Raw genomic sequence first — 22,867 nt, 5'->3', positions numbered from 1 at the left:
TGGATTGCATGGTTCATATTTGGCTGATGAAGCACATCCAGAGGCGGTATATTTAGACTGTGCAGGCTTACTGGAGGTGCTGCAAGCTAAAGATTGATCATCCTTATAAAAATAACACAGTGCCGTAAATCATGGTGTAGCAGAAGCTTTTTGTGTCTCAGAATGTGGAGAAAATAATTTAATTAAATGAGAACATGTGACACTTATACCCATTCATTGTGCAGTATTAATTAATTTATTCAAACGGATTACAGCCCAGATTGAGCGCCCATTCATCCAGATCTCACTAATATAATCTGCCTCTAAACATTTCGTAGCGATTTATCTCTCTGAGCGTTCCCGCCGGGTGAGCAATATTTATTCTGTTGTGCTGGAGTCTTAGGCCTTTTCGTCAGGGCTGAGAAGGAGTTTATCTGCATCCAGTGGCCTGTCGCATCTCCTTTTGTGCTCCACTTCCCCCCCCCCCACCAACCCTGCGCCCCGCCTCCATTTCGCTGGTCACACCACACTTAGTGTTAAATCCCATTACCAGAGCCAGACGCTCTGCACTCTGTTACTTTCTTCGAGCAAAATCATAAATAGGCCAAGCTGTTGAGTACAGATGCTGCCGAAAATACACTCGCTGTGTTCCCATTCTTACTCATCCTCCACCCCCAAAATATGTTCCTCCCCACACTGGGATTCTTTTGGGTGATGCCACTGTATGATGGCATCCAGCACTTGTTCAAAAAATGCCTTACTCAAACAGGCGTGTCAGAGTACACAATATTCTCCTTTTCACTCCTGAATGCACCAGTTTTTCCAAGATTATGTTGTGTGATTGTAGCAGCAGCATGTGTCTTGTGCCAGAGCTTCACTACTGAACAATGTGCTTGAATTTATTCACCTGAGTGACGCTAATGATTAGCAGAATCAGTTCCACACCTACAAACAAACACCTTTATGGATGACTTGTGACACTTCACTAAGCGTAGTGCAGAGTAGAGCGATGCTGGAAGTAATTGTTGAACATAACCAAACTGCCATGCACATTCCTGTTGTCCCCCTCTAAATGCTTTGCTTCTATACACAATGGCATCAGTTGTTTTCTTTTTGTCATTTCATGGCTTTTAATAAGAGGAGTGACTTGAAAGAGTGACGAGGAAAGACATACTGTACAACAAAGATTGCCAGCTGGACTCAAACCGGAGACGTCTCTTTGCTCTTCTGAAGAAATGCTGATGTTATTGCAGCATCAACGCTAATCTCTTTAGGAGCCACCATTGCCTTTCTGTGTCGTCTTGCACACTAAGCCACGCCCCTAGCTGCCAGTTGCTCCTCACAGGATGCTGATTGGTCCGTGCTCTGGCCTGACAAACACATTACTTGAAGCCTGACAGATAGATTTTTGTGCGATACCTTATCTTGTGATTCTTTTCTGACATACCGAGAAGCCAGCTGCCGTGCAAGGTACATTTTTGGTCTGACCCTTAAACAAACCTAAATATTCGCCATTGAATGTCTACAGTTAATCCATATCCCATCCTGACTCTTTCCTCCATCTTAAAACCAAATCCAAATCTTAAATCAACCTCAACTTCAACTTTAATAAAATCGTAGTTCTTATCTGAACCCTCAACCATAATCCTCACCATAAATTAGGCCTTTGAAGAGGTTTTCAGTGGCGAGAATGACCTCATTAAGTCATACTGTCTCTTAGACGGATAGAACCACACCTCACCTATAGCCGCCCACTAACATTTTAATGTCCGTCACGGGTCCCATGACGATGAGGATGTGAAAGAATGGAGAAAAGAAGGAGGGACTGAACGAGGGGGGGCGGAATAAGACCAAATAGAAAGGGATGGGGAGTCCAGGAAGGGGCTGCAGGAGAGGGTCAGAGAAATACAGACCGTCAGTCAGTCAGGAACCACAGTGCCTGGTTCATTCAGTCGCAGCAGGGTAACGACTGTGTAACTACAATCCACTAATCCCACAGGCTGGCAGAGACCCAGGGGAGTAAAACCAGCTGCACCAGTACTACAGCCAGCTCCCACACCAGCTGGAGTCGCCTGCATGACTGAGTGCCACTAACGCTTGCTAACAGTGCACTCGGATGAAGAGAGATGTTTGTGCCTGTGTGCTTTTTTTGGTGTGCATGAGTGCAATTGTGTGTTAAAGTGAAATACAGTCACACAAAAAACAGGGAGAGGTGAGTCTGTGTGTGCTGCAGATGAGGGTTTTAATGCCAACATGTTGAGCGGTTGTCATGCACACTATGTGGTGGTGTGGTGTGGTGCAGTTAGCGCTGCACATAACGAGTGTACGATTATTTGTTATTATTGGTTAAGCCTTTTTATTTTATTTTTTTAAAACAGTGGAAGTTGTGAAAAATAACCATCACAGTTTCCCAGAGCCCCAACATTAACATTTCTTCAGCATCGTCACCTTTGAAAAGCTGGAAGCAGAAAATGTTTGACATTTTGCCTGACCAGTTAATTATCAACAAGTCAGTGTTAAAACATATCTTATATTTAAATGAATGATCTGAAGCGAAATAACAATAGCAAAAAGAACAGTAGTTAGGTTTTTATTTCACGAGTATGTGATGCATTGTATCAGTTTATTCAATTGTACATTCGTTTGATTATTAAGCATTTTATTTTGCATTTATGCATACGAGCTTAGCAACTGAAGGCCACATGAGCGACTAACATAACACACCCGTATCTCTGACTGAGCTCAGCGGTCAAGTTGCGTTGTTGTGATTAGATTATTTTTTTCTGACAGTTAGAGGAGTGTGATGCTCAATCGGTGGAGGTCTCTTTTCAGGACATTGAAGAAAAAGGAAGGGGTAAGAACTATACAATAGGTGTCAAAAAGCAATGTCAGAGTTTAGCGTCGACTAGCGTTTCTCTTCTCAAACTCGCTCTAGTGTGCCTTCATGTAACAACTTGTCCAATCAGAGTTTGTAATGCATCTATAACATATGCTATAGATAAACTAATGCTTATTAGGAGGTAACATGATACAAGCAGTTTCAGTCGTGACGTTGTCTCTTCCTTTTGTGTGTCTCCCTGAATGTCGGTGTTTTTCTAAAAACAACAAAAAGGGTGGACAGCAGACGTAATTAATAACAAATCATTAAGAAGGCAACTTTTATGAGCTCTGACATTCTTAAAAGCATCCATCACATTCGCTCAATTCTAGCTATAAGAACATTTTGACTGACAGGTAGGTGATTGACTCAGACAAAGTATTTGATGAGTGTTATTTGTTCTCTGATCACAAAGTTGTTTCTCTGAGCCTCAAATTGACTTCTGTGTACAGTAAACAGGGATCCCTGGTTGTGGCAGTCGGGCGTTGTGAGGAGCTTTGCACAAGATGTCGTCTAATCCGCTGTCTCCCCTGAGAGATTAGCTCTGTCACCAGGGCTGGGAATTAAACCACGACTGGTGTTGGAGATAGTGACACAGACACAAGACTGAGACTGGACCAGAAGGGGTGGGACGGGGGATTCACTCGTCTAATGTAGCCGCCAAATAACTGGAGTAAACTGCGAATTACCGTCTGTCATCATCCAAAAAAGACAAACAATTATAGTCTTGGAGATGATTCCCGAGGCTGAAGGGCGTGATATGAATTAATCTGTACCAGCACAGAAGTTGAGTTTGGATCAGGCAGAGAAACTCTTTGAGAGATGTCAACAAGAGGGAAGCTTTACCCTCTTCTGTGTTTTCTACAATAACTAGAAAATATTGATCAGAAAACGCTACTGACCAGATAACTTATTTTTTGCAGCACAAGAAAAGTCCCTTCAGGGCGGCAGGAAGGTAAACGGTGTCATAGAACTGGGCTATATGAGGCACAAATCTCTTTCTGTAGCTATGACTTTAATATGGTTATGCTCATGTTTTGGGGCTGTTTCTTAGAGGGCACTCCCTTCCTGTAACAGAGCCAGCGACTGAGTCAAGGTCTGTCCCTGCTCCGGGCAAAACAGGTTCACCCTCAAACTTTCCAGCCGTCTGGCCATGAATGATTCAAACTGTCCTACTGGTCTATTTTTGGCTGGCTACAGAGCGACTAGTTTGCTTCGTACAAGGCCTAAAAATGAGAATTCAAGTACAAGAAAACCATTGTATCTTTAGACACTGATGAATAATACTAAGTTCACTGAGCTTTTAGTTGGTTACAATTCTGTTCTATTTCAAATACTTAATTCTCAAGTGGCAAAAGTCACACAAACAATTCATTCACACGCATGAAAACTGTCAAAATCGAATCTAAAATGAATGCCGTCATATTTACAGATCGGCTCAGTGTGTTTCTGTTTCTGTGTAGTGTGCAAACTGATCTAGATGTTTGATAATCATATGTGCCTTTTTGAGGACTTAGTATTTATCTGTTTCAAGGATCTGTGTGTTTAGCCAATAACTTCGGAACTGAGATGAACAATCTTCTCTGATGTAAATAAACCAAGTTCAAATACTTTAAATAAAGGGTACAAAACATTACGAATATTCTACGATCTACTCCAAAGGAAAATGTTGTGCCAAAACGATTATATACATATTACAGGTTTATTCAGACAAACAGTACGAGTGTTTTTTAACATTAACACATGTTAACGTGTACCAGTAGAAACCCAAGGTACAAGTATGAACCTGAAAATTAGCAATTTCCTACTCGTCACTCCCCTGCACATCCCTCCACACCTCATATTTAAATACACTTGCCACACTTTCACATAACACTTGCACTTTATTTTAACTGTAAATTCTACTGTAGACTCAATTGTAAATATTCATGCTCACATTTATTGCACTCTGTTTATTGTTAAATGTTTTTTTGTTGATTGTTAAATGTTCAATGTGATGCACCTCCCGCCAGGACAAATTCCTTGTATGTGAAAACATACATGGCGAATAAATGGTTCTGATTCTGACGTTCCCTTTAACAATGAATCCCCTAAAAAAAATATTGAAACAAATCATTTGCTGCAGCCTTAGTGAAATATTTGTACATCAAAATATGAGAAAATATTAATATGAAGTCATGCTCCCTCCAGAAGAGCCTGGCTTAACTGATCTCCAGAACCTTTAAATAACTCTGACAGGGCAGCAATCTGTTCTTTGAAAAAGGTTCCCACTTGAAAGCTCTGCACTCTGGATTTATAGAGGGGGAATCTTCCTCTCCCTCTCCTCCTCTCTTCATTTCCTCTCTATTCCTCGTCTTGTCGCTGTCTTATGAAGCTGCAGCCGATGGTGGGAGAAAGTGCACAGACTTGATCAAATTGAATGATTTTATTAGTCGCTAAGACTAAGCTGGCATGCAGAGGACCCTGTTTTATCCGGGCTTTGCGTGCGGTGCCTGGCACAGTATTAGCTACAGGGCAGATTTCCCCACTGGACAGGCAGATGCTTTCCCCTCAGAGCGTTGTGGAAGCACCATGTGTCACTGAATCTGAGCCGGGTTTAGACGTGTGTCACACTGAGCTCTCAATGGGATCTAAAGCACCCTGGTGCATCATACATACACCAAAAAAAAAAACACGACAGAACATCCTCATTATCTGTACTCTGAGATACTTCTGGTCTTAATGCTAAGCAGAATTGTCTCCCTGACAATTTACTTTACAACATCACATAAATCACACATAGTGTCACTGACATGGTAACCAGATGTTGGCCTTTTATAACTGCTATTACCATTACTACATGCAGACAGTAATTAGGTCATGTGATCTTCAGTCTGCATGAAAGTAAATACTTCCTTGTTAGACTTACGTTGCTTTGACCTGATGATAGAAATGTTATGTAAGATATCCATGTAGATTAATGTTCTTCTGGCTTAGGGGAGATGGTGGAAATGTTAGCGAACCTATTTGTTCCAATTCATTGGTGTTATACAGTACCATCATCATTACTGTGATTGAGAGTTATTGGGCGTGTCTGGACAAACACTGGCATTGTGATCTATAGAAATCTCAATAGGATCTTAAAATTGCAGAGATGCTCATTATTGAATTCACAAAGCCTCATTTATTGCTTTTATCGGTGTGCTGCGTGCTGGTTTATATTATTTTCTGTTTCCCTTTAGCAGCACCATTGAATGCTGGAGAACATTTTAATAATGTTATACATGATTACATGTTTTACATCCTTCTTTCTGGTTCTTTTACAGACTGCACTGAGGAGACGAGGAAGCAGGGAAACATTTAAAGACAAGAAGTCCATGAGTCAGGTAAAAATAATTCTCAAAATATTATTCATGCCATTTCCTTTTATGCCTATGCTATACACTGAACGTGTAACCCGCACTGGGTTACATGTTCCTTCATTACAATGAAAACTATTTTGACATGATTTTGCATACACTGTTCTGCTAAATATTCAATAGAGCACCACATACAGATTAATCCACCGTTGAAAATAGTCCCCAACAAATGCACTAGTTACTCTTTCACAGCGCAACAATAACAAAGGAATTCAATATTGATAACTTTATCCCTTCAAGTTTTGAATTGTGACATCCTCATCCCTATCATCCTGCTAGGAGGACAGCGCAGACCTGAGGTGCCAGCTCCAGTTTGCCAAAGAGGAGTCTGGCCTGATGAGAAAAAAGATGGCGAAGCTGGGTCGAGAGAAGGACGAACTGGAGCAGGAGCTGCAGCGGTACAAGTCAGTTTACGGGGACGTGGACAGTCCCCTTCCTCTGGCCGAGTGCTCTGGTGGGGGTCCTCACACCACTCGAGAGGCTGAGCTGCGATTACGGCTCAAGCTGGTGGAGGAAGAGGCTAACATCCTGGGCAGAAAGATTGTGGAGCTGGAAGTGGAGAACCGCAGCCTGCGATCAGAAAACGAAGACATCCGCTGTCAGTATGAAAGAGACTGCTTTGGGCGGGAACCATTCTCCAGCATGCCCTCGTCGCCGTACGGTGGTGACGCGCTGGATTCAGCAAGTGAGCTACGTCGCCATCTGCAATTTGTGGAGGAGGAGGCTGAGCTGCTGCGCCGCTCCATCTCAGAGATTGAAGACCACAACAGGCAGCTGACATCTGAACTTAATCTCTTCAAGTTCGGCCCCAGCAGCAGCTCTGTTGACGAGGAGGGTAGTGAGGGAGGCTTATTTACACCTGGTAATGGGGGGATCGGCAACAGCTCCAGCAGTGGAATGATGATGGAGGAGCTTAAATCCGCGAGGATGCAGATCAATGAGCTGAGTGGAAAGGTGATGAAGCTGCAGTACGAGAACCGAGTCCTTGTGTCCAATGTCCAGCGCTGTGACCTGGCTGCACACCTCGGGCTGCGCACCGGCAGCCCTCGAGACAGCGACGCAGAGAGTGATGCAGGCCGGCGAGAAGCAGCAGAGGAAGAGGAGGCAGGACGTCTTCTTCTCCTCCACCCCAAGAGAGAGGGGCCCATTGGGGGCGAGAGTGACTCCGAAGATCTGTTTGAGAAAACCGCAACCACCTCAGGGTTCGGAAGCATCAAACCATCAGATGGCAGTGAGCTCAGCGCCACTGAACTGGCCAATCGCAGGAGAGAAGAACGTGAGTCATTCACCAACGTGAAACGCGAGGCGGATAGGCTCGGGAAGACGGTGGACCGTCTGATCACGGACACAGACAGTCTGATCTTTGAGGGCAGGCTGCTGGTGACTACAGGAGAGAGCCTGGAAGGAGGGGAGGCGTCTGGCTCCAAACCAGACACCCAAGTCCTGGACACCATCAACACTCGCATGAAGGCTTTCCGCACTGAGCTGCACATCTTCATGGAGAAGCTGGACCATGTGGGGGAGGTGCTGAGAGAAAGGACAGATGATCTGTCACCCATGCCAAACCTCACAGAGTCCAGCAGCTTCCTGTCCACAGTCACCTCCATGTCCCGTGACTCTCCCATTGGCACCTTTGGAAGAGACCTGGTTACAGACTTCCAGGTAAGTTCAGGGGGTAGACTTCATGTGGCCTTTATTGCTGTTTTGAAGGTGACATCCCTGAGTACATTAAGAGGTTTTCTTTCTGTGGCTGCTTGTTTTTTTTGCATAAAGAGAAATGACAATATATCAATAATTAAGGAGAAGGTCTGTAAGCCAGTATGGCAGTTAGCGACGATGAGGAACAAGTCAGTATTTTAGAAACAAGATGTTCTTTTAAAATCTTGCATAATAAAATTGATTTGCATCCAACCTCAAAAGCAACCCACTTGATCGAAACAATATCATGGAGACAATGTTGCACCGAATGGCTTAATTGCTTTAAAACAGCAGTCAAAAATCTTTAGTCTGCAAAATCCTGTCAAATAGCAGAAATTCATGAGAAAACCCACTGGTGTATTTGTAAATGTGAGAATTAATTTAGGTTTGATTTGAATGGCCCTAAGTGTGCAGTAATTAGTCCACCATTTAAGGCCAAAATAAACTAAATGAGATCCTCAGTCAGCAAAGTGTACAAAAACACCGCTCTAATTAAAGACAGTGGCAGCGCCGTACTTTTTTAGCAGGACACACTATCCACAGCCATGCCTGTCAATGGGAACCTCATTAAGTCATAGTCCAACATAACTTTTAGGGTAGGTTCGGATTCTTTCAAGTCTATTTTAATACAATATGTAGTATATGCCGGTATGTATGTTAAGAGGTATAGGTCACTGATAGTTCTCCCTTTCGATAGTGGCGGTAGTGTGACCCCACTTAAAAAGAGAAAGGGGAGGATATCCACAATCTTTGTTCTGTGCAAAAAAAATCATCAGACTCTGTTTGCAGGTGTTGATGGGTATGACTGCATATGGGAAACAAGTTGTATAAAGACCTAAGTGTCTCCAAAGGGAGCTGTGTGGAGTCTGATGAGCTTGGTTTGTGCAGAAGACTACAAGTTTGAAAATGTCTTGGTGTGGAGTTGGAAAGAAGTGAGCTGACCAGATCTCTGTAGCGCCTCATCTCAGCAGCAGGCTTGTGGCTACAGTAGCTGCAACTAGCTTAAGGTTGAGGTTGAGTTGCTTTGTTGATACTGTAGGCGCCATGTTTTGACAAGGAGCAAGAACGCATGGAATAAAAAAAGATGAGGGATCTTAATCTCTGTCTAGTTATGTTACAGGAGAACTTTTTTAATGTCAGACAAAGCTAATATGAGGCTTTCCAAGATGTCTGACTTAATCTAGATGACATAGGCTCACATCAAACCTGGCTAAACTTAAGAAAGCCCTTTGGGGCACAGAGTGAGGACAGTGGATTTTGTTCCCTGTTGCGTACTGTCCAGTGGAGCTGCGCTACAACAGCTGGGGAGTTGTCGCTTGTCAAATGGGAATACCGGTGTCCTAAAGCAAGATCAGGGAGGGCAGAAACCTCCCGTGGAGCAGAAGGGCACAAGCTCGCTTGATCTTGATTTTCAGCATGAATACAGACCGTGAAATTGGGGCTCGTGATCTTCTCATTGATTGGGTTTAAGCAATAGTTATCAGACTACTCACCACAGAGATATCTAGCTTGTACGATGCCGCTTTTTGATTCTCAAGTATTGGCTTTTCCTCTCATTGTGAAGCCGAATTCGCCAAGTGTCGGATTGGTCACCCACTTATAGAGAAAGTGAGCTGGGATTAGAGCATCATGAGACTGGTGAGGTTTGATAGACTTGAAACATCCGAACCTTTAATTTAAAGCCCCAATTGAGAGACTCTTGAGACGTTCAGTGCCAGAACAGAGAGATTTAGCAGCCGACATGAGCCACCCAGCTCTACCACACTGGCATTCCCGCCACCCCTCCTCCGAACCACCATCGCTTTCAGCTGCTGCCACATTCACATCTGCATCTCCATGCACATCCTCATAGCCAGCAGGCCTGCCTGCCTCCTTCTCCCTGCACTCACTGTCTGCAGCTGCCCTGCTTCCAGTCAGCCAGCGCAAATGGGAGGGTGCTTGAGAGGGTGCTTTGTATGAATGGAGGAATAAAGGAGTTATGGCAGCTTCTTCCATTTGGCTTGATGCAAAGCTTCTCCTGACATAGTGAACTGTTGCATGCATGATGAAGGGAAGTCATTTTTCTCTCTACAGCTTTGCTACACCATGCTATCATTTTGTGACTCATTATGATGCACAAATGGTGTAGCTATTATGTTTGCACCACAGATTATCACACACACACACACACACACACACACACACACACACACACACACACACACACACACACACACACACAGACACGTGGGATTGCTTACTCCACGGTGTTGCCAAGGAGACGAACCATAAAAATGTGTGCGCCTCAAATAACCTCTGTTGAATAAAAAAAGAGTTGCATGGCGCTGCACTGTCGGCTGTGGAAGAACGTCGCTGGCTGTCATCCTGCTTTCTGTTCTTGTTTTATTGCAGCTTAGTGGAAGTCAACATATCAACACACTGTGTACTCTTCCAAAGCAGGTTCATTATCTCTGAGCTGCATGATCAGGCATCTTGGATGTTTCCGATCTGTCATATTGGAATAAAACAAATGTCTCTTCAAGAACCCAATCCGCTTTGTAGCAATAATGGAGTGAAGCCTCCTCCATACTGACTCTATCCAATGATTTGTTTATGCTTTGGTCCTTCGCCTGTGCGGCTCTCTGGTTAGTCTGGATGAAGCTGGGTGGTTTGGTCGAAGCTAACCAGTGTACTAACAACTCCCGTCTGTTCAAAGCAATCAGGCCTTTGTCCATTGAGAGTTGTTGAAGATAAACAGAGCTGTAGATCAGTGCAGTTTACAATGTAGTGGATGAAGAGAGAAAATAGTCACTATGACTTTCGTATCTCTGAATTAAGATAACTAAAGTATCCTGCTGTTTGAATCGTTATAATGAGGGTTCAGTACCCAGATCATCAAGTACAATTTGTATCTTGTAATTATGAGAGCTTTACCAGACAATTATGTGATACAAGTATAGATATGAGATCATAGTTTCTCATAAGTGGAAGATGTTTATATTGCATTCAAGATATATTAGTGTTGGAAAACTCATCGCATAAATTACAAGATACTGATCCGGAAGAAAACAAAGAATTGTGTCCACTTATTACAAGATTTAGGTTAGGGACTCACTTTATTTTTATTATTTAATTTTAAAATTAATAATGTTTCGATACTCAGCCCATCAGGTAAAATCCAAAGGTGCAGCTATTGTAATTATGAGATTTCTTTACTAGATAATAATGAGATACAAATATTGTAAATACGTGATAATAGTTTCAATATATGGAAGTCACAATTATGAGAATATGTCTGAATGCTGCATACTTATGTAGATAGCTATTTGGCACAGCAGCATCAAGTTCCTGCTAACTAGGCCCTGTCTTAAACCTCAACTGAAGCCTCAAATACCTCCCGTGTATTTTAAATGCTGTGTTGTCTGAAAACAATGTGCATCAAACTGGCAGCTGACTGCTTCTACAACACACACGGCTGTGCACAGGCATGTGCTGGAAACCTTTAGCGTGCTAGCTCTCGCTCTGCAGTTTGCCATGGTATTTCTCAGCTGTTGGTTTGGACTCATGTATCCCTCATTGCATGCGCTTCATAACAAGTGTTTTGCATTCTTCCCACTCCCCCCTCTCTTTGTTCCTCTTTGTGTTCCCGCCAGATGTTTCAGCCCATAATTTTGTTCATCCTCGTTCTTGTTCTCTTCTCATCTCTCTCGTACGCCGTCATCTTTAAGTTGGTCTTTCTCTTTGCGCTTTTCTTCGTACTCTAGTCCGCTTGTTTTTCTCCACACCGTGTAGTCTGTTAATTTTCCCCCTTCAGCTTATATTCTTTACCCATTTTCTGTTTTGTTTTTGTTTATTTTTCCCTCATCCCCTCGCCCCGTTTGTTGTCTCCTGTCTGTTTTGCCCACAACCCACCTCACACATCTCCCCCCATACCACCACCACTACCTGCTCCCCCGTATCCTGCACCTGTCCCTCTACCCCACCCCTCCTCTCCCCTCCCCCACCCCACGTCACTCACAGTCCGGTCAGAGGGATGAGCTGGAGTGGCGTCTAGGACAGGAGCGAGGCGTGGAGCCCCAGAGCCAGAGCCGGGGTTGGGTCCAGGCCCAGAGCAGGGGAGCCACGGGACTCACTAGGTACCACAGGCCCCTGGCTTTAAGAGCAGAGGTCAGTGCCTCCTCCCTCCTCTATCTCCCTTTCCACCTGTGGGACTGAGTTGACACACTATAATCCCCATAAACGGGCCTTCTGCCAACCTGCACTCTATTTTCTAATCATTTGAAGTGATTCAAAATTTTGTTTTGTTTCTTCTCTGTGGAGTGACAAGTCCTTTCTTTCCAGAGTGGTGAAATGTTGTGAAATACAGCTCTGCAGAGCCTGTAGATGCCCCCAAAACCATGTATTTTTTTTATTAAATTAAATGTTTTCTACAGCAGGCAAATATATGAATGAAAATAATCTAATCATGCTTTTACTAAATGCATTTTGAAAGTTCTCACATCATGGACACTAAAATGAAACAATAGTAAGTGTTGGTACAGAATGAGGGTTATTATACTGAAAAGACAATATTTGGGGGTTTGTTTTGGGAATATCTGCTGGCCTGAGAAGCAGTGCACTATGGTAAGAAAGACTTAACTTGCCTTACAGTGAAGCAGTTAATGGCATTTACTGATGCCGGTAAATTCTGAGGAGTTTTACATAACAGATTAAAACCTGGAAACTAATTCTTTTTTTATCTCTGATTACTTCACCAAAGTTTAAAATGTGTACCTTTTCTTCTATGTATGTACATCTAAAGTCAATTCTGAAGATGATGTTCGTCCCATTAGGAACCTTCTCAAATCACCAAAAATTTACAAAGTGCCTCTGAGCACTATAAACTATATATTTGGCAGATTTTTTGATTTGGTTGGTTATGATCAGAAGGACGCTCAGTCCAGCATCTCTAGTGACACTCCAGCCCTGGACTTTTTTTAATTTTTATGCTGAACACGATTTCACATTCACTCTACTTTCAGACTAAATATCCACTCCCACAGCTACTGATCTTTATTTATTTATGTTAAAAGTCTTTTGATGTAAAATTGTATTACTGCCTTTTAATTTCACACCATGTTCACCTGGACATTTTTACTATTGATTTCAAAGAAACAAGTAGAAGGTAGATTGCCTCCGTAGAACTCCAGAGTCTTACATTCTAGATCATTTCTTGCACCAAGTGTTTCGATTGCATGTTGTGCTCTAAAAAGATATATATCTGCTGGTCGACAGTTTTGTTGCCCTCTAAAACAGTGTGAGACAGCTACAGTATATCGACTTGTTAGGCGTATGTATGCACTCAGTGTATCACGGCTGAGTCTGCACTCTGTCGTGAAGCCCTCTGGCATCGCTTCATCACCGCCAGCTTCACGACTCGACTCAGCAGATTAAATGTATGTAAAAGTGTCGCTTACACAGAAGAGTCACGGTTCTGGCAGCGGTGATGTGGCATGTTACTGTAACAGTTACAGTTCTTGCACATCGGTGTGTGGATTTCTTTGTGCCCCTGTGCCTTCTGCCGCAGTGTAATCTGTGAGGTGAAATGAATGAATGTGAAAGCGGCTCAAATATGGCCGGATTAGCTCTGCACTGTAGGCCTGGGTGATTTGCATTTGACATTGGGCTGACAGGGAGGTGATCCAGGGTCAGTACACACTGAACAGCTCCACTTACTGTTGGGACAGTCAACGCCCGCTCAGATTGGAAGAAGGAAATCACATGAAAAAACACTGCAATTTCCAAATTATCAAAGTCTGCACTGTGATTTTTAGGAGGAGATACAGGGAAGTCTTGTAAAGGAGTTGAAGAATCATTACATTCAAAAACCATAAACATAAGCATCTCATTTCCCTGTGAGCATTTATTCACCTGTAGGAAAATCCTAAAGTGCATTTCTTGGAAATGATACCTGTCACAAAGTTTAGTAGCGGGGGGGGGGGGGGGGGGGGGGGGTGTCCAAATTATTTATTTGTGTGACTTCCTGGAGTCTCCACCTGTTGACCAAGAAGTGACGTCAAAATTCCAGGATGTAATTTTTACTTGAGAGCTGCTAATAGACAGATTTTTGTTTCTTTTTGCTTCCCCAGTTTCTTGCTTAGCTAAGCTAACGGCCTGCTCGTTGTAGCTTCATATTTAGTGGAGACTCGTGAGAGATCGACTCTTTCCAAAAATGTCAAACTACTCCTTTGAGATGTATATACTTTCGTTTGATAAGTTGCTAGATGAAGACATTTTAAGTACCGATTGAAAATGTGCAGCATTAAATTATAATCACTTCCTGAGACACTAGAAGAAGGTATATTGGGTTTCCAACCTCATTTAAGGTTTTTCAGTGTTGCTCATTGAGTTTTAGAAATCATAGAGAACCAATATAATCAAGCGTAATCATCGCATAACCTTGTGATTCTGTGTGACTATATAATACAGCTTTACCGAGAGACAAACAGAATGATAGTGAGATCTCAATATGTGATGTAATTTATCCAAAGGGTTTTTAAAGTAACTGTGTGCTGTGCTGTTGTGGGTTCAGCTCCGGGATACGCCTGCTTCTGACATCCAGCTTCGTCTGGATCATGAGCGAAGGCTGAGAGCAGCGGCGGAGGACCAGGAGGCCGTCATCTCTCTTTCTCAGGTACAGTGATGCAGTCAGTCACGCTGCGTTTGAGCGTAAGAGCACCAGGATCACACTTCATTTGTTCTTCTATCTTTGCTGGAGTTTAAGCACAATTTTAATTAAGTCTTACCACTGGAGAGGAAAGGAAGTTTTGCTTTAATATCCATGCCCTCATTTGGTTTTAGACTTAGATGGATGTTACACTGTCTTCATTATGTCGCATGCAATTTACACCAAGTCCCTTTTTTTGTACTTATTTTTGTACTTTGTACTAATAAATAAATGCTAGTTAGAAGTGTGTTTTCAAATGTAAACGTTTTGTCATTTTAAGCACACAAAATCATAAAGCATCGTCAGAGCTGAAATAATTTCTTGATGAACTAAAACAATTTAAATAAAAAAGGCCAAAAATTCTCTGGTTGTTGACTCTTAAATGTAAATAAAATCCTAATTTTCTTAATATTTTGAAATTAAACATAATGTCTTTGTTTGTTTTTTGTTGTAAAAAAGAAAACACTTTGCATATATATATTTTCTGGCCAAAAGTGATCATAAATTAGATGTATTATTTAACCAATAGACCTACTGAAACATTGTATGAGGTTGCATATATATATATATATATATATATATATATATATATATATATATATATATATGTGTATGTGTATATATGTATATATATATATATATGTATATATGTGTATGTGTATATATATATATATATATATATATATATATATATGTATATGTGTATATATATATGTATATATATATATATATATATGTATATATATATGTATATGTGTATATATATATATATATATATATGTATATATATATGTATATATATATGTATATGTGTATATATATATATATATATATATGTATATATATATGTATATGTGAAGCACATTTTTTTATGTTTTTATTTAAACCTTTATTTAACCAGGAGAGTCCCATTGAGATTAAAAATCTCTTTTTGGAGGGAGACCTGGCCAAGACAGGCAGCAGCATAAAAAGCACATAGTTACAGACCGAAAACACAGAACAAGACAAGTTAAAATAAACTAAAAGCTAAGACACAGTGATGTAACAGAGTCAATTTAAGAAACAATAACATTTTTGGGAACCTTCCTCTAGTTCTTTCATTCTAGATTTAAAAGCAGTCAGTAGTATTATACAGTTCTGAGCTTTAAAACATTCTGCAACATATTCCAACATCTTTCCTCTGGTCCCTTCGGCAGCAGGAAGACGAGCGACTGCGCCTGGAGGCCCAACGTGGAGGTCTGGAGTTGCCGGGCCTTCAGACCCATGAGGTGCCATGGCCTCAGGAGAGAGTCGTGCTGCAGCAAGAGGTCCGCCTCTTCAGACGCAACACCATCATCTTCTACATGAAGCTCAGGTGGATCCTCATGCACTGGAGGCTCGGCCGCAAGGACGACTCTAGAGAGGAAACGGTGAACCCGGAGGTGAGTCAGAGGTTTAATAAGTTCGAGGCACATTTTAAAATGTTTCCCAGCATCTTTTCTCACTGATTGATAGTCTGGTTAATTGGTCGCCCGGCTGTTTGAGCGACTCCATTTGTTCAGCTTGTTGTTCAGCGGTCGATTCTTCACTTTACACTTATCTTCTTGTACTACCGGTTAATTACACTCGTAATTAATGAGATTCATGTTTTCAGGAATTTTCACATGATAATAATGAATCGTTCTGAATCAGTTTATTCATGCAGCATCTTGTGAAACCTAATATCAGTCTACAGATGGTGCATCAGTGTGCAGCCCTTGACTTGACATTGAATCCCGACAAAATATTTTCTAAAAGCCTGTAAAAGATTATTTCACCCACAAAATTCCCATTAGTATACCACCCCGTTTTACCACAGGCGTGCAAGTCTAAAGCAATGATAAGGTTGTTACGAAGAAGCATGTGATTGGGAAGTTCTGAGCACATGACAAATGAGGAAAATTAGGTGTTTCTCTGCCCCATTGCATGCTGGAATACGCTGAGCGACTGTGAGCCTGAAACATAATGTGTTGAAAAAAAATTGTGCATGAATTAAAACAAAGGCTTTTCATGGGCGTATCATCTGTTCCAGTTTGAGAAGTTGGAAGGCATCCCAGAGCTGAGAGTGATAATGGAGCAGGCGGAGGGGGTGTCAGATCGAGACGAGAGTCTATGTTTACCACAAGCTCCAGAGAACGTCCCCGACCCCATCATCCCTCTGCCGTCACCTGATCGACACCTGCAGCATCAAAGACAGGTACTCATATTTACAACTCCTCCTCTGGTTTTTGAAGAAAATTATGAAGAATTGCAACTCCAGTGACTCCACTGTCTACCTCTTTTTAAAATACAACCTAAACTGAACATTGCATTATTTAACAAGTCAAGTTTTCAGTTCATCAGCCATGTTGTGATGTAGAAGTATTCAAACAGATTCAACTGAGGCGATGGTGAAAAATGAAATACAGCAGCAATAAGAGGGTCCATGGCATTTAGAAAAATGTACACACGGCTTTTCAACAGCTTAGAATCAGCTCGTTATTTTAGCTTTTGCTGCTCTGTCAAACACATTTTGTTTCATCATGCTTTGGAAACGACATATTCCTTTTTTTTTATATGGTTGTATTGTTTGAATTATAACTATACAGGTAAATTACTAAGCATGTGCATTAGTCCACGTTGTTTTCATAGTAGATGATTGAACAATTTCATGTAACACATGCTACACACATGGAAATGTTAAGTCATGCAAAAATATTAAAGAAGAGAAACAAAATAAGTGAAATACAATAACTCTTCAGTAATTGTAGCAAGGGAGAATCCTATACTGTCAATCATATACTTGTCATTTGCAAGTGCCTTCATCATTTCAAGGGTTGATTGTAAAAGAAAACTATTTAAAACTATTTTCTCAATTAAATTGGTGTGCTGAGCTTTTACATTTCCCTCGTTCATTGTCATTGTTTGGCAGCCGCTTTATTAGAGCAGTTTGGCACTGTATGCAGATGAGTGATGTGGCCTAGATAACTAGTTAGAGGGAGTAATTATTTTTGTGAATACAAAAACATGGACCCTCATCAGTTACATGCCATGAAGACAAAAGGAGCTTCTGTTTTTCAGGCTGCTGAAGGTTTTCCCTGACATGGCGTGTTTTGACATCAGTACGACCACTTTGCCCCGCTGTAAGACCAAAGAAAGTTCATAAGCATTATTAAGATGGCCTAAGTACTCTACTTTACTGTGTTTTGATTTTTACACATCATAACAATGTTTTTTCAGGTGATCTGACATCATTACTTTACCATATTATTATTATTAAGAAGGAAAATAATTTTTTTTGGACTTTTAGGACACACATAACTGCATTTTGGTTAGAAACGCTGAATGTAAACATAACTGTGATTATTTACACGAAAATTCCACAGCTTTTACTTAAAATAAGCTAATTAGCTTGCAGGGTATCTAGCTACCAAGCGGCACTACTGGTATCAAACTGCTAGCTGGGAAACCTGTTAGTTATAAATCCTATTAAAAAGCAAACCTTTACCTTTTAGATCTAAAAACAAATTTAATACATTTGCTGATGCTCATATGATGCATATTTAGAGACACAAAATTAGAACAAGAAGAAAAAGGAAGGTTGTCCATGTGAGGTCCCCTTTTTTTCCTGCTTATACTGGACACTGGCCTTTTAACACCTGAGCTCATATCGTGTTCACAGAGCCGGTGGCGCTATAGTGAAACCTCCAGGTGATGTTTTACTCACAGACTCCTTTGCGCTTCACCGCCTCCTGCCAAGACCTGAGGAGTCCCCACAGCAGGGCCACCAGAAGCAAACAGCTCTCCACACACCTCTCTGAGCAGGAAAAACATGCATTGAAATGGAATAAAATAAATACTTGGTCGTAGAAGAGCTTTTTGTTGCAGCTTTAAATGCTGCACTACTCAGAGGGATTTAATTTAAAGTCCGGATTTCTGAGCGTAAGATTGTATGTACATCCATCTGTGTGTACAGGTTTTAGTGCTTTAATGATCAAGGTAGGGTAGATGGGTAAGGACAAGGATAAAAGAAGGAGAGAAGCAGGAGGCAGATGGGAAACAGGATGGAGAAGTTCAAGTGAAATTGATTTATAAAGCACTCACAAAGTAGGTTTGTCCCAAAGCGCTTTACAGAGAAACAAAGGACGAGCCCATCAAGATGAGGACAGAACTTGCTGAACTTTCCATGTGTATGTGTGTCTGAGTGTGTTGAGTTAACCTTTCCGAAATGATTGTTTTGTCTGAATCCTCTTTGTGCAGTTTGGGGAGAACCGGCAAGTGCTGCAGGCCCTGCGGACGCTGCTGGAGGAGTTTCAAATGGAGCTGCAGGAGGAGGAGGCGCGGCGATGCCAGCTGCAGCTGTCCTACGCAAACGACAAAGCCGCCTGGGAGGTCAAGTGGGCAGCGATGAAGTGCCAGTTCGCCCAGGTACAGATGGCGTCTCAGCGCCCACCTTAAAGAGACAGAACCCAATCTGGTGTAGAAAACTAGGTGCATTCAATAAGCAACAAGGTGACAGTAAACACGTTGCCTTCTCCACTCAGGGCAAAACGTAAACTTCCCCCCAAGGCCAATCCCTGTCATATTGAGAGTGCAGCAATGGAATGACAATGTGCCTTAATCCATACCCCAAGTGACAAACAAATGGACAGAATACAATTTATAATCACCCTTCAACAGTTACATTAAAACAGGAAGGACAGCTTCCAATAAGATGAGAATATGATGAATGGCTTGCTTGGCACTAATGAATATGTCACTGTGCAAACTAATTCATTCAACATTGTTCCAGTGAACTCAAAACGGCTGAAAGCACTCTCTTGTATTCCTAATGGGAGTTTAAATACTAGATTAGGATCAGAGTATATTCATCTAAACCAGATAAGAGCACATGGCGAGCTGATATCACTTATTTTGTACGGAATTCACTGATATTTAGGTCAATATAAAAACAGTATAAGGCCTCCAAGATCCTCCAAGACATTGTAAAATAAAAGGGTTCAAGGGCTTCCCTCTGGCGGGACGAGGGCAGACAGAATGTGTTTCAGTCAATGATAAGGATGAGTGGTGCTCAAACATTGTCAAAGTTGATGGACAATGTTTGCTGATGTCTTATATTTATTGCATATTATCTGCACAGGGAATGGTGTTATGCTGCTGCTGTATATTCCTTCTGATGCAAATTTAAAAAATGTACCCTAGGAATGCTCTACTGGTTTTGTTATGTTTTTGTTTTTTTTGTGTTGCATAAAGGGAATATGGCCACATTTTTTTGTGCAGAATGAAAAGACTAAAACCAGCTCACACACAGGGGGTCTAAATACAGGAATTTGAGAAACACATCCATGAGTCTGAAGGTTTGTTAAATGCAAAAACAGGATTTTACAACTCTTGAAAGTTATCGCTTGACAATTAGTTGGGTTTTTTTCACCACCTGCCAAGACAAATTCCTTGTACGTGAAAACATACGTGGCAATAAATGGTTCTGATTCTTACAGAGTAAAACTGTTTGCAGAGAAATTAACCAAACCTACACTGGGGAAACCAACGTGGGAAAAATATTCCCACGCTACACCGACATGTAGTGGCTTCAGATGTTAAGGTAAAGACTATTTTGACTGTGTAGTTGTGGTCAGGACCAACCTCATTTTATTGGCATTGGGCATCAAGACTAGACAACAGTGGTGGAAAGTAACAAAGTATATTTGCTTAAGTACCGTACTTAAAGAAAGAGTTCACCTAAAAACAAAACAAAATGTTTATAGTGCTCACCTCAGTAGGCTCTCTATGGAATCAAGTGGCCTTAAGAAGAGCAGAGCAGTCATTCAGTATATGAAAGAAGCATTAAATACTGTTTAATCAACTAAATAAATCTTTGTTGCTAAGGCTAAAAACAACTAAGAGGGATTACTATTTGGGTTGTGTTTGAATTTCATAGGAGACAAAAACATCAATACTACGTTTTCAGTGGAAGAACTAAAGGAACGGTACCGTGTGGCACAGAGGGATCGTTGTGTTTTGTGGTGATGTTGGAGCCTCATTTACGATCAGGACACGTGGCCAACAATGTGGAAAAATAATATAGAATATGTTATTTCTTGACCACATGTATTGGAAGATAAAACCGACCGCGGCAGAGTAGTGTCTTTACCCAGCTATGTCTGGTTTAAAAAAAAGTAAACTGGAGCTTAAGGAATGAATTAAGAAATTGATTTATAGGGGGATTATCTTTTTAACGCTCATGCTATTAATCAGAAAATCTTTGAAATGGTTTGTATCCTTCCACAGAGCAGCAGTCACTGAGGGCATTTACGAGAACTAATTTACTTAGTTTCCTCTGATAATACCATGTTTAGTTTTTCTCTTGCTCCACTGTGCTTCGTCCTGATTAAGACTTCTGAAATATGCCCCTAAACTCCTGGCTTTTATTCAGGATTATTACGCTGCCCAGCAGAGCAGAGCAGAATTGGAAATTACCTTCATCTGCGTATCTATATGTGGATTCATTTGAGATATTAATACCAGGCTGGCTCATGTTTCATTCTCTGCTTTGGTCTGGTTTGGTTCTCTGGTGTCAAGCCTTGGAAATGACTGGCTATATTTATAATGTCTCACATCTTGGCTCTTAGCATTCAGTCAGCAACTATTGCTGCACATGTTATCCTCCCCAGTGTAAGCAGACAGTCTTCAAACCCAGTGTAAAAGTATACAAAACAAACATTTGAATGGAGTTATGTAAGCTGAGATTTCATGGCAGCCTTGACTTGCTCTTCACATAGTACAGCTTTGCAGCTTTGAAGATTCCTGCAGTTTGTCTGAATCCTCGGTTTATGTCCTTCCACCAGCGAGTGGTTTACCATATGAATTTGGGATGGCAGCCCCTCACTCAAGTTTTTACTGTGTCTCTGTCAGCTACAAAACAACTACAGGTGATTTTACCTTTCCCTAATCTCATTGTGCTTCTTTGTGAATCGGAGTGATTTAAGTTCAGTGTGTGCACTGTATTAGCAGCTATTCAAACTGAAAACCGCCCCCTGCATGCAATGCAGGTGAAGATGTGTTGCTTCAGGTAACAGGATGTCCAATTTGAGTAACATAACCATTTGCACATGGAGTGCTGCAGGAATGAGTCTTAAAACCAAGAAATTATTCAGCGTTTTTGCATTTCCGGTTGCCTCGTCTTGAAGTCAATGGTTTTTTAATGGGCTTTTGGTTTGATGCACAGCCTTAGCATTTACATTGATTCCCTTTATACTTATTGCAGCTGTTTGTCTCAATAAAGAGTGCAAGTTAGCCATTTCATTATTATCTTGTTCATGAATGGTGTTAGTTTGGTGTCATGAGAAGGATACACAGGATAAAAAGTAAATTGTATTCTGTAATTTCTTTATTCTGCTTTGACACTAACATGATGCATCTCTCTGGTTTGGGAAAAACGTTTTCATCCATCTGCAAAATGTAGTTTACTGTCGTCTTTTGTTCTTCCTTTTAAAAATGTCCGTGCCTTCAAACAAGAGCAGTGGTATTTCACATATTTCTCTCCAGCTTTATGCAAGGCGATTATCCCTTTGGTACTTTAGAATAGTCAAGGTTAGATATAATAAAAACTCACGATTCCTGAATAATTGATGCCCTGTGTGGATTTTTTTCTTCTTGGTATACTTTGCATTATAATAGTGACTTAATAATGACTAATCAACGCAACACCCCTGTGTCTCTGCTTGTTGACCAGCTGGAGGAGGGGAGACAAGGCCAGGTGCGAGGCGAGGCTCAAGGAGGTGAAGGGGAACTGACCGAAGACCCAGAGTGGGCCTTGAACCTGGAGCGCGAGGAGCACCGGCGTCTGCTGGCCGACAGCCACAACACCTCCCTGGACCTCCGCTGGAAGCTGCAGCATGGAGAGCAGAGCTGGAGCCGCGAGAAGGGAGAACTGCTGGAGCGCTTCAACCGAGAGCGGCAGGAGTGGGATGGCAGCATGAGGGAGCTCCAACGCAAGATGGACAGGGTGAGAGATGGGAGGAGCTGGAAAGAGTCAGAGAAAAGAAGAGTTATAGGAGTATGACGGGAGGTGAAAGAGAAGCATAGCACACACAATAAGAATGCCCGGCTCACACATCACAATGTGCATTTAGTAGCTGATCTGGAGCTTTCGATAGCATCACACTTTTGTTTCAGCCTTGAAACCACTTTGAACTGAACTTCTTTACAAACTTTACAGATCAAACTGGTAAA

General features: G+C 41.6%; 1 protein-coding gene across 1 annotated transcript in view; it reads left to right on the top strand.

Annotated features, from left to right (window-relative positions):
* The window catches only part of mtcl1 (microtubule crosslinking factor 1), a gene marked incomplete at its 5' end in the record, with an annotated part of 54,579 nt that overhangs the window by 20,821 nt on the left and 10,891 nt on the right, over nucleotides 1-22,867 (top strand). The window contains 8 exons of the mRNA XM_079226988.1: nucleotides 6,163-6,222; nucleotides 6,535-7,917; nucleotides 11,953-12,099; nucleotides 14,504-14,605; nucleotides 15,838-16,059; nucleotides 16,689-16,853; nucleotides 18,896-19,063; nucleotides 22,368-22,640. Of these exons, the coding sequence (XP_079083114.1) occupies nucleotides 6,163-6,222; nucleotides 6,535-7,917; nucleotides 11,953-12,099; nucleotides 14,504-14,605; nucleotides 15,838-16,059; nucleotides 16,689-16,853; nucleotides 18,896-19,063; nucleotides 22,368-22,640 (2,520 nt within the window). The remainder of the gene's footprint in view (nucleotides 1-6,162; nucleotides 6,223-6,534; nucleotides 7,918-11,952; nucleotides 12,100-14,503; nucleotides 14,606-15,837; nucleotides 16,060-16,688; nucleotides 16,854-18,895; nucleotides 19,064-22,367; nucleotides 22,641-22,867) is intronic.

The sequence above is a fragment of the Taurulus bubalis genome (assembly GCF_910589615.1).
Source record: "Taurulus bubalis genome assembly, chromosome: 1".
NCBI classification, from domain to species: Eukaryota; Metazoa; Chordata; class Actinopteri; order Perciformes; family Cottidae; genus Taurulus; species Taurulus bubalis.
The sequence above is the reverse complement of the archived record's forward strand: the minus strand, read 5'-3'. Positions and strand labels throughout refer to the sequence as shown.